At 40.5% G+C, this 15,636-nt stretch overlaps 2 protein-coding genes across 5 annotated transcripts in view; one reads left to right on the top strand and one right to left on the bottom strand.

Moving 5' to 3' along the window:
• Positions 1 to 2,739, top strand: part of MED12L (mediator complex subunit 12L) — a 394,672-nt gene extending 391,933 nt beyond the window's left edge. For both annotated transcript variants that reach the window (XM_059688123.1, XM_059688122.1), the window contains one exon: positions 461 to 2,739. In XM_059688123.1, coding sequence (XP_059544106.1) covers positions 461 to 513 — 53 coding nt within the window. In that variant the 3' untranslated portion in view covers positions 514 to 2,739. The remainder of the gene's footprint in view (positions 1 to 460) is intronic.
• A 1,439-nt stretch (positions 2,740 to 4,178) lies between these two features.
• Positions 4,179 to 15,636, bottom strand: part of IGSF10 (immunoglobulin superfamily member 10) — a 32,716-nt gene continuing 21,258 nt past the window's right edge. For all 3 annotated transcript variants that reach the window (XM_059688120.1, XM_059688121.1, XM_059688119.1), the window contains 3 exons: positions 10,288 to 14,631; positions 8,933 to 9,833; positions 4,179 to 6,301 (listed from right to left, as the gene is read on the bottom strand). In XM_059688120.1, the coding sequence (XP_059544103.1) occupies positions 4,393 to 6,301; positions 8,933 to 9,833; positions 10,288 to 14,631 (7,154 nt within the window). In that variant the 3' untranslated portion in view covers positions 4,179 to 4,392. The remainder of the gene's footprint in view (positions 6,302 to 8,932; positions 9,834 to 10,287; positions 14,632 to 15,636) is intronic.

The following is a 15,636-nucleotide window of genomic DNA, read 5'->3' as shown; positions in this document are numbered from 1 at the left end:
TTGAACAGTCCCACAAGAGTTGTGCGAGCAGTGGCTATTCTCATCCTGTTTCTGTCTTTGTACCTACTATTTTTCAAGCTACTTTTCTCATCTCATAATATCCATGTTAAAGCAGAACAATTGGTGTGGTTTTATAAAAATTTTGAGCACTTTCAATGTTTAGTGATACTTAGAGTCCTTTTGTAAGTTAGTATTGAGTTGTTTCTCAGTTCAGAGATTGAGACCAATTACCCTCGTCTGAGCCTTGTGCTGGCAGAACCTTGTGCTGGCCGGTGTGGGACTCAGGTGAGAAATGAATGGGCTCCCTGAGAAATGAATTCAGCTGCAGTGTTTACGCTCTGCCACTGGGGGGCCCCTGGCCAGTCAGTCAGGCTGTTACTGAGAAGTGACAAAGGGGTGGCATCTATCCGTGGCATAATTTTGCATCTACAATTTTATTTGTATTTCTTTTTCTTCTTAGGTAACCAGCCACAGCAAGGAGTGACTCCCTATGGACACCCTTCACACTTCTGAATCTGGAAGAGGACAAGACATGAAGTTTTATGTTTGCACTGAAAAACAGAAATCAAATTTAATGCATTAGTCATCTTTAGAAATGTCCCTTTGTTATTTCAATTCTTTGAAGTTTCTTTATGTTTTATGCTACACTTGTACAAAGGTGTTTAAACAAAAAGCAAAGGAGGAGGCGTGGTTTTGTCTTGTTGCTTTCAGCTTTAAAATAGGTTTAAAAATGTGGATCATGCGGGCCTACTCCAGAGAGAGTTTGGTAGCAGACTTTTTGATATTGGTGCTTTTTTTGAATCTCATAGAAAGAATGAATTATGGTAAATATAATATATTTATATATTCATTAATGAAGTTTTTTTTTTCTTTTCAAACTGTGCCGGACCAAACTACTGATTTGAAAGTCATGTCAGGTCTTGACAGAAAAGTGACCCATTAATTCTGCATTTACCTTTGATGGTGAAATGGACACTTATTCACATCACTCTAATTTGAAATATTTGTAACTTCATAAGCACTTTATAAACTTTGTTCTTATTTATATAGGGTTATTTTTTGCTTTTGTTGTGGTCAAAAGGTGCTGAAACAGATTGTTGCTTAGTACTTAAACTTCTTAGACCAAGAACTTAACCCAGGGCTTCTGTGAGTGATGCCCTAAGAAGGTGGAAGCCTGCTGGAAGTAGCTGTACTCAAATTTGTTTTCAGTAGCAAGGTCGTTGACCAGAGTCTCTGTGAAGGTTCAACATGGAAATTCTAAAGGCCCCAACAAACCATGGTGGAATTGTCCAATCATTTATTGCCAGATTTGGCAAAAATGACTGTGTCCAGTTTTGGTTCTCCTGAATCTTATGCCAACTTGAGAAAAAGAATCTCGCAGCTGGCATGAGATTCCACAGTGCTCAAACTTGACATGGTTTCCAGAGAATTTGGCCTCCAGTCCAGAAAGCTCTGGTTTTCATAAAAAATGTATTTGCTGTTTATTTTATATGGTAAGTATTTGCTATTTTGAATTTAATTGTTAATGTTGGTGTCCAAATCGGTTGTGTGTTGCATATAATGTATTTATAAATTGGTGCAAAAAGCACAAGTAAAGTAAATTATACATCAAATTTATTATAAAGAAATAGTAACTATTTTAACTTTGTTCAAGTATGTGGTAATTTGCTCCTATTAGAGTAAAAAAATCCAGTAAATTATCAGTTTGTGTAATTTAAGAGTATTCCATATAATATTTTTTTAGATTTAGATGCATAAAATTTTGAATGTGAAAATTGCAGGGCATTTAAAAACATGTGAGGGATATTTTCCCATGTTCTGCGTTAATTCATTTCCTTTTGCCATATGATTTCACATGTCATGTAGTTGCACATACTGTGAATAGATTTGTCTATAATGAACAAACCATGTAGAACTACTTTCTTTTGAATGTAACTAGTACAACTTTAGTAGATCACTTCCTTTGCAAAGCATTATATAAATAATTTATATCTTCCTAGGTGAGTTACTCATTGCAAAGTTTGACTCATGCAAATGACCTCAAATGTATGTCTGCTTACTTTGCTGTGGCAACATCCCTGTGAACTGCTTTGTACACTGTGAAACCAGTTTACTCCGGCCTGCTCATTTCATGTTTACTCTGGGCTGGAAAAGACTTTGCCAAAACATGAAGGACCATTCTTTTCACTAGATTAACATATTCAACCTGCTTTCAGAGGATGCATCTTTACTTTTCAGCTGGTTTTGTATATCGAGCTGTTTTTCCCCCCGCAAGAATCATCTTTAGAGTCCATGATACTATTTTTCTTCAAGTAGTATATCTGTATAATGACTGCCTTGGCTAGACAGCCAAACAATGAATGCTGTGCCCGGAGAGAGTCATTTTCCACCCCGATTGTCATTTTCTTTCCTTTTGAGAATTATTGGCATTTAAAAAAATCTCAGTTTTCTGTTGGAACCATATATTTTTATAGCTCAGTATTGCAAACAGCAGTAATACTGTCTCAAGAATGAGTGTTATAATTGCATAGCATTTGTATGCACTTTATATTTTGCAGAACTTAGTGAAATTAATTTATTAATCATTTGCACTTGAAGACTGTGGGTGTACATTTTTGTTGTGTGTCCTTTTTAGGTGGGGAAGCTAAGTCATGGTAAGGCTTCCAAGATTCTATGGAAAGTTGAGGAAAAAACTAAAACTGGTTTCTCCCTATGCGTAATAAAAATGGCAACTGGAAATTTTAATCTAGTCTCATCATAGTAACTCCCACTTAACCCTCTATCCTGAGAGGTTTCTTTTTTTTTAGCAAATGCGTTAATTTGCATTAAATGATCACAAAGGAAAGTCCTGTCCTTTGACAGAAGCTAGTAATCTGTTTCATGAAATAGAAGAAATTATCTTAGGATAAATGGGAACCCCCACCCTGTTAAATATAAGACCTTGAAATAGAATGGAGTTGGACATAAGAAGCCCTTAGACATAACGTTTTCACTGTAGACTTGTTCCTAGTAGAGCTGCATTTGTTATGTGACTTGGCCCAGAAGTAGAAGATCACTGTTAGAATGAATATCCTTTGACTTATTTCAGCCATGGGATCCCAACCTCAGAGGCAGCAGCAATCAGTCACCTCTCAGTGGGGCCAGCTGAAAGTGGGTGTGGTGAAAACACAATGAAGTGAGCTCCCCCATATATCTCAGATGATTGGTGGGGGCTGACATAGCTCTCGGTTTGGGTACTGAAATATCTGAGCAAAACCTATGGCATTTTCTTTTTATCTTATTAAGGCTCCTATAATTCTTCTTAAATAATAGGCGAATATTTAAATGGATGCTGGAGAAATTACATTGGAAAATCCCAGCTCTACAATTAGAAAAGATGAGTCATAATGTTCCCCAAATTAATTCCGGTTGAATTAAGCACGTAATATAAATAAATTCAATAAGTTACAAAAGGCAACATTTTGGGTACGGTTGAAGAAATTTTAAGTACAGTGAAACTTCATTATATGATTAGATCTAGAGCTTTCCTAAACACTTACCTGTCACATAAAGGATTCCCATCTAATGAAATTAAATGCTCATAAAGCAATGGTTCCTTCTCAGGAACTTTTTCTTGTGACAGCTCCAAACCAGGGTACCTGAGCTGGATTTTGAAGCTATAAAGAAGTTTCATTGTATTTTTAAAACATTTTTAGTGGGTTTATTTAGACAAGGATGTAATCAGCCCCCTTTTCACGTTTTTTATTTGTAAGTGTTGAGTTGCTTTTTACATGTTGGAAAAGTTAGCCTGCATTTCTTTTTAAATTCAGTCATTAAAACATCCTTGTATTCCCTATCTATGAAAAACTTCAGTGTGCACAAGACAGTAAATCATCATGAAAACAGTTAAGTGCTTATTTTCTGTAGGCTTTAGTAAAATATTTATAAACCAACCACAAAATATTTATACATTATACATCAGAATGGAAAATTTACATCAAGACTGAAAATTTAATCTGTTCCATTGTCTGTTGTCAGTGCCATGCCCATAACATTGACAGATGGTGGACACTAGGGAACTGGTAATTTTAAAAAAAAAAGTCAATTTAATGAAGAATTCAGGTACATTAGCCATGTGTTGTTTTATAGTGGATAGTTTTCTCTAAATGTTCATTGTTATTTGTTGGCAAAATAAAAGTGCCTTAAGTTAAAAATTTGTTTTGAGATCCATTAAAGAAATCAGTATCAATTCATAATGCATATATTTACAAGTCTTTTTTTGCATGTCCATGATAAATTTAATATTGTAAATGTATTTAAATTCATTTACATGCCTATCGCTGCCTTTGATTAAACTTCTTCCAAAAAAGTAAACTGTCCAGATGTTGACTATTCAAGAAATGTTATTTTATGTCAGATCACTTGCATATAAGTTGTTGCAGAATCACTACCAAGTGCGTTCTTTGCTGTGCACTTGTATATCCCGGAGTCTGAGCTCTGAGGGTTCTGAATGACTAGGGTGCCTTGTGGGTGGAAAAGCTCAGTCCCATGTGTCCTCCCTCTATTTGCCATTGACAGCAGGGAGTGGTCAGGCATCTCCCATGTGATTTCCGGCTTGGGGACGCCCAGGGCCACACAGTGAAGCTCAACAGCTGCCCCTGTCCTTGTGAGGATGCTCCTGGGTGGGCGATTTGTAATTCGGGGAGGGTAGGCTACAACCAATACTGGAACAGTAACCAGTGCATGGCCTACACTGTTTTGAGCCTTACAGATATAGTTTCCTCTGTCATAAGCTGTTGCTTCTTTGATGACTAAAGTGCCATTTTCATGCAATATGTATTTTGCACTAATTTGAGGTCTGTCTATTATATGACCACTTGGTACAGTCCACTTGATATCTGGCTTAGGGCTTCCATCTGACACACAGTGCAATGAGAGAGAGTCCCCACTGATGCCATACACTGTTCCCAATGCATTGGTAAGAATAACTGGCTTCTGGCCAATTTCTAATACAATCAATTTCTCAATATAGCCCACTTTGTTTCTTGCCCCACACCGGTATTTCCCTGCGTCATCCCGAGTTGTTTTATAAATCACTAAAGAACCGCTGCTTGCTGTCAGGTGCTGAGGGCTGTGTGGTCCCCTGGAAAACCGTGTGCCATTCGGTAAAATCCAGATTATTTCAGGTAGTGGGTTTCCATCAGCAGAGCAGTTCAATGCTGTGGGCTTCCCAACCTGGGCAACTATTTTTTCATTAGATGGATTTCTGAATGTTGGTCTTCTCAGCATTTCCAGTACTTCCAGCTGTACTACCAGCACACTCTCTCCTCCTTCATTCTGAGCCACGCAGGTAAACTCGGCTGAATCTGAATGCCTCACATTCCTAATCTCCAAGGTTCCATTTTTATGGACCGTGATTCTGCTTCCATGGTATGGGGCGGTGAGGAAAATGTTGTCTGGCATGATCCACATAACTTGGGGAGATGGTGTCCCTTCAGCTCTGCAATCCAAGTGCTTTTTGGAATGCCTCACGGCGGTGGCTTTGATGACAGTTTTGTTGGTATACAGACCATTGATTAACGGGGGCCTGGAGACAACTTCCAGCTTATACATTTTGGTGTCTTCCCCACTGGGATTCTGGGCCACACACACATACTCTCCAGAATCGAGCAGTTTGACATTGTTGATGGACAAAGACCCATTGGCATGAAATGTGTACCTATTTTTTGAGAATAAAATCATATCACTGGAAGGCAGCAGCCAAAATACTTTTGGTTTGGGTTCCCCAACAGCCTCACAGTCAAAGGTGGCTGTGTCTCCAGCCCTGACTCGGGGTTTGGCCTTGAAACCCTGCTTGATCCGTGGGGCAGCAGTTATGACCGTTAGGTGGACCTTCATCTCATCCTTCCCTACAGGGTTCTGGGCATAGCAAGTATAATCCCCTTCCTCTGCTACCCCAACCCTGTTGAAGTACAAGGTTCCATTGTCGAAAAGAGTATACCTCCTGGTACGCCACCTGCTGTCATCAGCTTGCATTGCATTATTTATCACCGTTCCATCGGGCAAACTCCAAGATATCTGGGGCACTGGTGAGCCAGAAGCCTTGCAATCAATTTGGAAGTCTTTCCCATGAAACACATGCATTTTAAAATGTTGCTTGTGATCAATTTTGGCAGGTCTCAGCTTTAGGCTAACATGCATCAGTATCAGATCATCCCCTATTTTGTTTCTTGCCACACACAAGTAGTCACCACCATCTTTTTCTGTTATTGATCCAATAAACAGGGACCCATTTGGGTAGACGTGGATTCGACTGCCCATTCTAAGGAGAGAAGAATGATTTGAGTGTGAGGCCATTAGGAAAAGACAGGAAATAGAGGAGTTGTCTTATTGGCATTTAACTTTATGGACATTTTCTGAAATTGTTGCAATAGAATTAAAATCAGGACTAGCTTATTTACTGTCTTCTAAGCCAGTTACTAAAAGATAAAATTATCTAACTGAAAAGGTACAATTTAGTACAAAAAAGTAGTACTTATCAGATGGACTTCAAATGAATCTCCTTTACATGGTGAATTTTTAAAAAATTACAACGGTGTGAAGAATGCTACAAATAGTGGAATCCCAGACATATCCTTTTTTGACCATTTTACATATCAAATTATTATTCTGTAAGATGTCAGTAAAAAAACCTTCATTCTTGTTAGAAAAGATGTCAGGTTATACATTTTAGAGAGAGATTAGTTATAAAACATTTAGAGTTACTTGGTTAGATAAGTTCTCCTTTGTTATAAAGAGAGAAAATGCCAGTGTAAGACATAGAAGCTTGCTGTAGTGTCCGCCCTTTGTGGGCGGCCATAAAGCGACAGGTCCTTGCATTGGGTTGGACTGTATGTAGAGCTTCCTTTTTCTCTCGGAAGCAACTACACTGCCTGTCATTACCACTATGAACCCCCAGATGGCAGATCTTTCCTGTTAAAACAAAATCTAGTTTTTCAGAAAGACCAGTGGGTATTGGGTTGGAACTGAAAACGTGATTAACACCCATAGAGGAAATCTTGGGGGGGGGGGGGGGGGGCGGGGTTCTGCTAATTTTTTGGCAACATGAGCTAAGCAGGTAGGTGAAACTGAAGAGGAAAGTATGGACAATCTCACATAGCATAACTGTTAACCAAGTTAAACAGCCTGAAGTCATTTTGTATTTTCCAGCAAACATATCTTAAGTATGGAGAATATTATAGTAGAACATTACAAAACATGCCGATGTTTTTTTGCAATTTTTTTCAAGTGTGGAAGAAACTTTTCTGGTATGTAAACCAAGGTAGACATCATAATGGGCACACTTCATAAAGGAAATGGAACCTTCCAGGAACTCTACATTTTTCTAGTACTTTAAAATCTTTAAGAAGTTCCCCACTATTCAGCTTAAAAGTTGATATTTAGAGAGAATTCATAACTTACTTTGGTCCCAGGGCTGGTTCTCAAGCCATGTTTTGTACACTATGCTACACTCCACCTGCTATCATTCTTGCCTAATCCTTTCTAAAAGCACTGATTCTCAAACTTGGATGCACATTAAAATTAGTGTGTAGTATGAAATAATGCTGAGCCTGGGTCCATGGAGCTTCTGATTTATATGATGTGGAATGTGGCCTTGGCATTTAGATTCTTAGTTTCCAAATGATTCTGATGTGCAGCAAAGTCCCAGAGCCACTGCTCTGAACTTAGTTCTCAGTGCATTTCCTTCATCGCCTGCAGCAGAATTATGTGTGACCTAATTTAAGATACATCTCCATGTGCCTTGGAATGTATTTAAATATTTTAATTTCACAAAAGAACTGGCATTCAACATTAGTGCAATGCTTATAATTACTTGAAGGCAAAAAAGAAAGAAACATGCTGTTACATTAGACGCAAAGACGGATAAAGCATTGGAAATATTTGATGTCATAAATGGCTACACATATAGTAAGCAAATAGGTCACTTCTGAAATTTACATTTCATAGCGCAGTATTTTTCATTTTAAATTAATTTTAATTAACATTTGACTTATTATTTGCAAAAATTGAAACTTAACATCTACTTTTGAATTAAAGATTACAAATTAAATTCATTAATAGCATTCAATACCAACTTACAGTGTGCCACTAGAAAAATCTATTCAACTTGTCAGCAGGAATATAAATTCATATCTATTATGTTAAATTTGTCCTGCATGGTATTCTTTATTAATGAAAAGCAAATATATGAAATATACTTACTCCCATCTTTTTTGTCCTATTATAAAAATCATTGCATAAAGTCATGCAAATGACAAAAATCAGTGATCATAAGCTTGTAATTATTACTTTTCAAAGATGGTTTAAACTCTATAGAAAATCAGATGAAAATCAGAGTCCACAAGCCTGTAACAGAATGTTAGAGAAAGACTGAGGGCATCAGAGCTATGGCGTCCTGACCATATTCCACTTTGTGGAGGTCTTCATGCTGTGACTCAGAAAGGGCTTTGCAATTTTAAGACAGATGCAATTAGCACAGATCATACTGAAATTTAAAATATTTAACAGGAGAATTTGAAGTGTGAAATAATGGACCTTGACTGATTGAATTGAAAGAATTCTCTTTTTTGATCAAGGGATTATAAATGCATACATTTACACAGTTACCATTTTAAAATTGTCATAACCATGAAAATAAATGAGATTTTTATTGTTTCTAACTATATAAACTCAATAAGAAGTTGGCCTTCAGAGTTAGGCAGATAAAAGGTTGGTTATATATAATTTATATTATTTTATAAGGATTAGGCCTCTTTAGAGAGAGTTACGTTCATGTGTAGAGTCTAAGCTCAATAAAACTGTTGTCTAAAACTCACTGTATCACTTTTCCATTTCAGAAGTTGTACAGCTAAGTAGATAAAGATGGTAATATCAACACAAAGGTGTGGTTTACCTGTGCCACTGGTCCACAACAGCCTTGGATGGCAGCCTCCAGAGTATTTTGGGTTTGGGTTTGCCGATGGCTGAGCAGTTCAGTAGTAATTTGTCCCCAAAATTCACCTCATTCCATGTCTGGGATGTAGATTCTATCCTGGGCATGGTCTCCGGCTCCTCCGTTGTGAGAATTACCACCCTTCTGTCAGAGCCAGTGGAGCTGGTCGCAATGCATTCATAAGTGCCCCCGTCTGAAGAGGCTACGTTTCTTATATACAGCGTCCCATTGGAAAATAAGAACAAGTTGGAATCAATAAGCTGTAGTGGTTTCACTTCAGTGCCATCAGAGAGAACCCAGTGAACACTGGGCTGAGGAGTTCCTTTTGCAGTACAGGGCAGTTTCAAACTTGCACCCCACGTCCCTGCAATGACCTGCCTCCTTTGCTCTAGAATGACAGGCGGGGCGGTGATGACTTGCATTTTAACCAGCAGTGAATCCTGGCCAGCAGAGTTGCTGGCCATGCATTTGTAAAAGCCCCGGTCATAAATGCTGAGGTTGTGGATGACCAACGTTCCGTCAGATGTCACCAGGGCCTGCCAATTCCCTTTGGATGATTCTGACACTACTGTTTGGTTTGGGAGAATCCAGGAAATCTTAGGCATTGGCCTACCTTCAGCTCTGCACTGCAGTTCTGCAGTGCTTCCAGAATGGACTGTGATCTCTTTGGTATGTCTCTCCAGGATCCTGGGGGGATAGGAAACCACAGACAAGGTGACCTGAAGGTGGTCTTTGCCAAATGGATTGGATGCTGAGCACAGGTACTGTCCACGGTCCTGAGTGTCCACCCTCTGTATGGACAGGGTGCCATTGGGGAGCACCTGGAACCTGCTATTCTGTTTCCTTGTAGACAAATCAAGCCCTGAAAAGAGAAAGAAATATACAGCCACGGGTCATCAAAGCTTAGATAGAAAACAAATTGTTCAAGTGGAAGTCTCAAGAGGAAGGCTATCTTTTTTGTTAGACTACTAAAAACAAATATATGTAAAATTAAGATACCTAGTCTTCACATTGCTAAAATTACTCCTAGAATTTTTTTTATCCCCATAGCTTTCATTTAAAAGCCCACTGGTTCAATAAAATGACAATTACCTCTTTTTCAAATCATATTTAAGAGCATTTCAAAAAATGTTCCTAGTTAACATGTTTTAAAACCTTTGAATGAGCAAGAAAACCATGCAGTAAATGTCAAATGAGGATAGTAATAGTTTCAGTATTTTGGAGAAACTTGAAACTGATTCATTGGGTGTGTAACCCTGAAACATTACACACTCTTTCCCTTGTTTCTTAACTAAAAAAGACAAACTTTTAAATACCTAATGAGACTCTGGTCCAGTGGATGGTAGGCAGCGGGTTTCCCACAGCCTCACAAGGAAGAAAGGCATCTGAGTCGGCCGGGACAGTAAAACTCGCTGCCTTTCCTCCAACTATTCTGGGCCTTTTGAATATATTCCTAGACAAAGGCTCAAAGGGAAGAATTTCAGGAGTTGTTATTTTTTGAGTCGGTGTCTTATCAGAGCCACTCTTCACAGTCTTCTGTATATCCCAGTTTGGAGCATGAGTGTTGTCCTCTGGCAAGCCTGGAGTAGGCAACATGCTCACCTCTGGCATTTTGCCTTTTGGGGCAATTTCCAGGTAGGACTTATTCCAAAAGTGGTTTTCTGACCTGAGAGAAGGAGTCAATTTAGAATTCTTTGGTTTAAATGTTATTTGTGCTGGCATAGGAGTAAAAGGTACTAGACTAGAGTAGATAAAGTAGGTGGTTCCAAATGTGAACTTGGCATTTGGATGAGCCTTGGGAGATGTTGTAACCTCTGCTGCTAATTGCTGTGGATTAGCGTTGCGACTTGAAGGTTCAGGCCGCTGGAACATTGTATTTGTCTTCCTCCAGAAAAGGGGAGTTACCACATTGTTGGTAACTGCGCTCGGGTTACTCGAGGGAGGGGAGGAGGAGACTGGCATTGGGGTGGCACTGCTCCTTAGGAACGGTGGCACAGCCGGGTGTCCAATGGGTGTGGCCCTGGCTGTGGGCCTCTGGTGCAGTGTGCTGGGCGAAGTGCTTTCAGAAGCAGCTGTGCTCTTCAAAGTCTGAGTAGTCTCTTGGGATGGTTCTTTAATTACATCTGTCCTATTAAGTGTTCTTGAATAAAGATCAATTGTGCCTGCCATTCTCTTGGTGTTTTCTAGGCGGGGACTAGTGAAAGCAGAGACACTGGGCTCAGCTGCAGTTTCTGCTGTGGTTGGAGCAGGGAGCGTCACAGCAGGGGGTATAGTGAAGCCAGAACTCAGGCTGGCAGAGCTGCTTGGGTCCTTCCTGCTTGGATGCTCCTTTTTGCTGTGTACTTCTCCTGTGCTGGGTCTGGTTACTTGGGTTTTATTAATAGTGATAGAAGCAGGGGCAGTAAGAGGACTTGTCAGCGAGGCTATTTGCACTGATATGAAATTTGTATGGGGTTCCTTGCTTGAGCTACTACGAAGTGTTGGGGAAACGGGTGGGAAGGGCAGCTCTCCTACTGCGGGAAGACTTCTAGAATGGGGTGTGGGGGTGGCACTGTGCAGAGCAGTAGCCAGTGTTACATATGGAATTTGCATCACATTTGCTGAGTGTGCTGTGAAGTGAAAGGGGGAAATGTTATCTGTGGGTAAAGCAGGAGATGCTTGAGAAAGCACTGTGGCTGTGCTTTCTTGTGAACCAAATGTATGCTGACTCTTTAAGCTCCCTGTTTGGATATGGTTATTTACAAAGATCTGACGCCAGGGAAATTTCTTTCTTGAAAGTCTTGTCAGGGCTCTAGTCATAGGCATAGATGGTTCAGTGGCAGGACCTGGAAGTGGTGATGTAATCATTGAATCTCGTTTAGCTTCACTGATGTTAGACACACTTGGGCAACCAACATTTGTTCCATGAGTTTTCTCCATAGTTACGGATGTTGGGGCATGAGTCATGACTGCACCAGGTGGAAACACTTGGGTACTTTCAGCACCGAAATCTTTTACCGTGGGTGGTGTTTTCTCAGTAACTACATTTGCTTTGCTATCAGGTAGCAATGATGGGCTAAGGTTGTAGACTAGGGTTGTAGGCTCTGCTGCTGTGACCCTGTCAGCTTTGGGGAGGGTGACGGGAGAAGAAGTTGGAGAAGACAAGGTTGCTCCCTCAGAGGTGGGAATGGTGAACTTCTCTATGGGAGCACAGGACGGGCACACGGAGCCGAGCTCTGTGGTTCTTTCTTCAGAAGACCCCCTGGATGGTGGCCTCACAAAGCCACGTCTCTGCCATGGGAGGACTGGAGTTCTGTATGGACGGATAATTCGCCCTCTTCCCCAGATTTTCCTCCGTCTGCCAAAGCGTCTGGACAGTGCATTATTAGTTGCATTATTCCTAGGGGTCTGTATCTGAGAGTGAGCAGCACTGTATGAGCTTGAAGGGAGCCTTGAGGTGCTAAGCTTTTGAGTCACGTGAGAACTGAAGTACCTGCTTCTGGGTTCACTTCTTCCTGTTACAGATGGCTGGTGACCATTTGTGGCATTTTCCGATCTTAAGACTATACTAGTTTTGCTATTAGAATTACTAAGTATTTTGGTATTGACATCTTTGATCTTCGTCCCCACTGTTATTGGGGGTGCACTTTGCAAATGCTCTCTTCTCCCCGTGTCATCAGCATCCTGAAATCGAGTTGTCTCAGGTAGTAGAGGAAAGACAGCGGATACATGTTGGTTGTTTGTGTCTTGCATTTTGCTTGATGTGGTTGGGTTTATGTTCCTTGATATGGCTGTAGCTTCAACAGTAGTAGATAGTTTAAAATCTATTTGTTTTTCAGGTGGTGGCAACTGTGGACTGACAACTGGGGAAACTTCAGTACCAGTAATTACAGTTGGCACAGGGCTATCAGATATTTTTCTGGAACCATCAGGCACTGTCCTTTCCAGAACACTGGACACTTTAGTTGTGAGGACCATCAATTCCTCATCTGGAGGAAGCATGCCCGAAGAGTCTCCTTCCTCACCAGGAATTTTTAGGAGTTGGGTGACCTGTGAAGGTGGCCTCGCTGTGGAATTTTCTTGATTCTGTGGCATTGTCTTCTTTTTAGCTTTCTCCAGAAATTCTGCCCAGTGTCGTGGGTCAATTCTCTGAGCAGAGGGTGGGAACTGCCTCCTCTGCTCCCTGAAACGTCGGTTTGTTGAGTCTCCACGCTGCCGAGGTCTTAAATCCCGATTGTGCTTCTTACTTGTACTTGAGCTCAAGACTTGCTTTCCAGCCTCACCTCCCATTGGAACAGATGTCAGGAGCTGTGCAGCTGGTGGGTCCTTCACGTGCACAGTGGGATCAGGCTCATCAAATCCAGATCCATCCATTTCTATGTTATTCTCCACTGGGCTTGGCCCTTTTATTTTGACTGAAACTTGATTAATCAAAAAATCAACCCCTGATGGGTTGGCTGCAACACAACGATAATGACCCTGGTCTTTTTGGGTGACCTGTAATATTCGTAGTGTGCCATTGAGAATTTGTTTCTCTCTTGAGGACTGAGAGAGCACAGTGTTTCCTGGGAGAACCCAGCTAATAGAGGCATCTGGGACACCAGTGGAATGGCATGGAAGGTCAAGTGTTTCACCAATGAAAACGGTATGATGAGCTCCGTTTTCATGAAAGGGTTCTGTGTAGGGCTCTACCACAGTAATCCTATAAGTAAGAATATCCGCATCAGCGTAATTGGTGCTTATGCAGTTGTAAGTGCCTGTGTCAAAACTATCAGCCATCTGGAGTTCCAGTTTTCCAGTTTTGTCTATTAGGATTCTTCCATCCTCACTAACATATGGGGCTCTCACTTTACTCCCATCAGCCAGAAGCCACTCCAAATGTGGGGCGGGGTCTCCTTGGCCTGGGCAGTCTAAGTCAATGGTCCCGCCAGCCACAACAGTGCGTTCCAGCTTAGTATTGCTATCCCTGAGAATCATGGTCCATTTGTGACTTACTGGCCCCATCTCTGACCGTGGTAAAGTGACCTGAGCATCACTGGAGAACTGGATCTGCAATGTATTGAGTGTGGTGGCAGTTCTGTTTAGCTGCAAGGAAATTTGTTCTTGCATTAACCAAGGAGGATCTGCTCTGAGACCAGCCTCTATGTTGGTAAAGATGTCTTCAGGCTTAGGAGCCATCTGTTTATATTGGTAGTAGAGTTGTGGTGTTTTAGTGACCAAGTGGCTCCTTTCTAGTATCAGAGGAGAGTCACTGTACAAAGCCAGAATTTGCCACACCGGCCGAATGTGACTATAGTCTATGTTACACACCAGAAATGTAGAAAACGATGTATTTAGCGTGATGTAGTCATTGTCTTCAGTGAATGCAATAGATGATGTCCTTGATGGCTTTTGGATACTACAGGCCATGTTAGCTTCATTCCCAGACTGGTCTGTCATATTCAAAATGAGGGAGCCGAAGGGTGCCATGAACTTTTGGGGAGAGATGGACACAGAACTGCTGTCTTCCACAATAGTCCAGCTCTTCAGTTTCAGAGATGGATCAATGGTTGGCTTGACACACAGGAAAGCTGCAGCTGGGACTGTAGCTAAGAGCTTGCCTTTAGAGGTCCTGGGGTTCGTGCAGAGTGGACATTGCTGAGAACTGGAGAGACTTCTGTCTTTTTTGCATTTTATGGTATCTAGGAAAAATGACAATTGAATTATTGCTAGTTGTGGTCTCTATGAATTAATATTTGAACATTTTGAAGCAATAGCTTCTACTAGAATTTAAAACAACAATTTGGAAATTTTAATGTTTAATAGGAAGTTTCCTAATTTTTTTGTCCTTGGGTTTATTTCTAAAAAAAACATATTATCTATATATGCTGCCATAATATTATAATCTTAGGCACAAAGATTTTGTCTGTCTTGTAGAAAGTGCCTGAGACATATGTGCTACTCAATAAGTATTAGTTGAATAGAGAGCTTTCTTATCTGGGGAAACTAAATGACATGCTTATGTTTGTTACTTTTTTTATTAACAGTAATTCAGTTCTATTTGCTCATTTTAATGTTTTGAGTCATAAACCTTTATTGTCCTTTAAAAGATACTGTGTTTGATAAATTTTAAGCCCTTGGATATCATTAAAAACCCAAGTTACTTTCCATTATCCAAAAGAACAATAATTGAATTACAAGATATCTTGACCTGGTCTAGCTACCCCTATGTTCATAGCAGCGCTATTTACAATAGCTAAGATCTGGAAACAGCCCAAGTGCCCATCAGTATATGAGTGGACAAAAAAGCTATGATACATTTACACAGGGGAATACTATGCAGCTGTACAAAAGAAGGATCTCTTACCCTTTGAGACAGCAAGGAGGGACCTGGAAAGCATTATGTTAAGTGAAATAAGCCAGTCAGAGAAAGGCAAGTATCACATGATCTCACTCTTATGTGGAATCCAATGACCAAAATAAACTGATGAACAAAACAGATCCAGAGACATAGAAACATGGGACAGACTGTTGAATCTCAGAGGGAAGGGTGGTGAGAGAAGGCAGGAAGAGGTTAACCAAAGAACTTATATGCATATGTGCATAACCCATGGACACAGACAATAATTCAGTGAAGGCCTGGTGGATGGGGTAAGAGGTAGAGGGAGGTCGGGGCAGGGGAGGAGAGGGAGGACATATGTAATACT

Source organism: Myotis daubentonii, chromosome 3 (assembly GCF_963259705.1).
Source record: "Myotis daubentonii chromosome 3, mMyoDau2.1, whole genome shotgun sequence".
In the NCBI taxonomy this organism is placed as follows: domain Eukaryota; kingdom Metazoa; phylum Chordata; class Mammalia; order Chiroptera; family Vespertilionidae; genus Myotis; species Myotis daubentonii.
The sequence above is the reverse complement of the archived record's forward strand: the minus strand, read 5'-3'. Positions and strand labels throughout refer to the sequence as shown.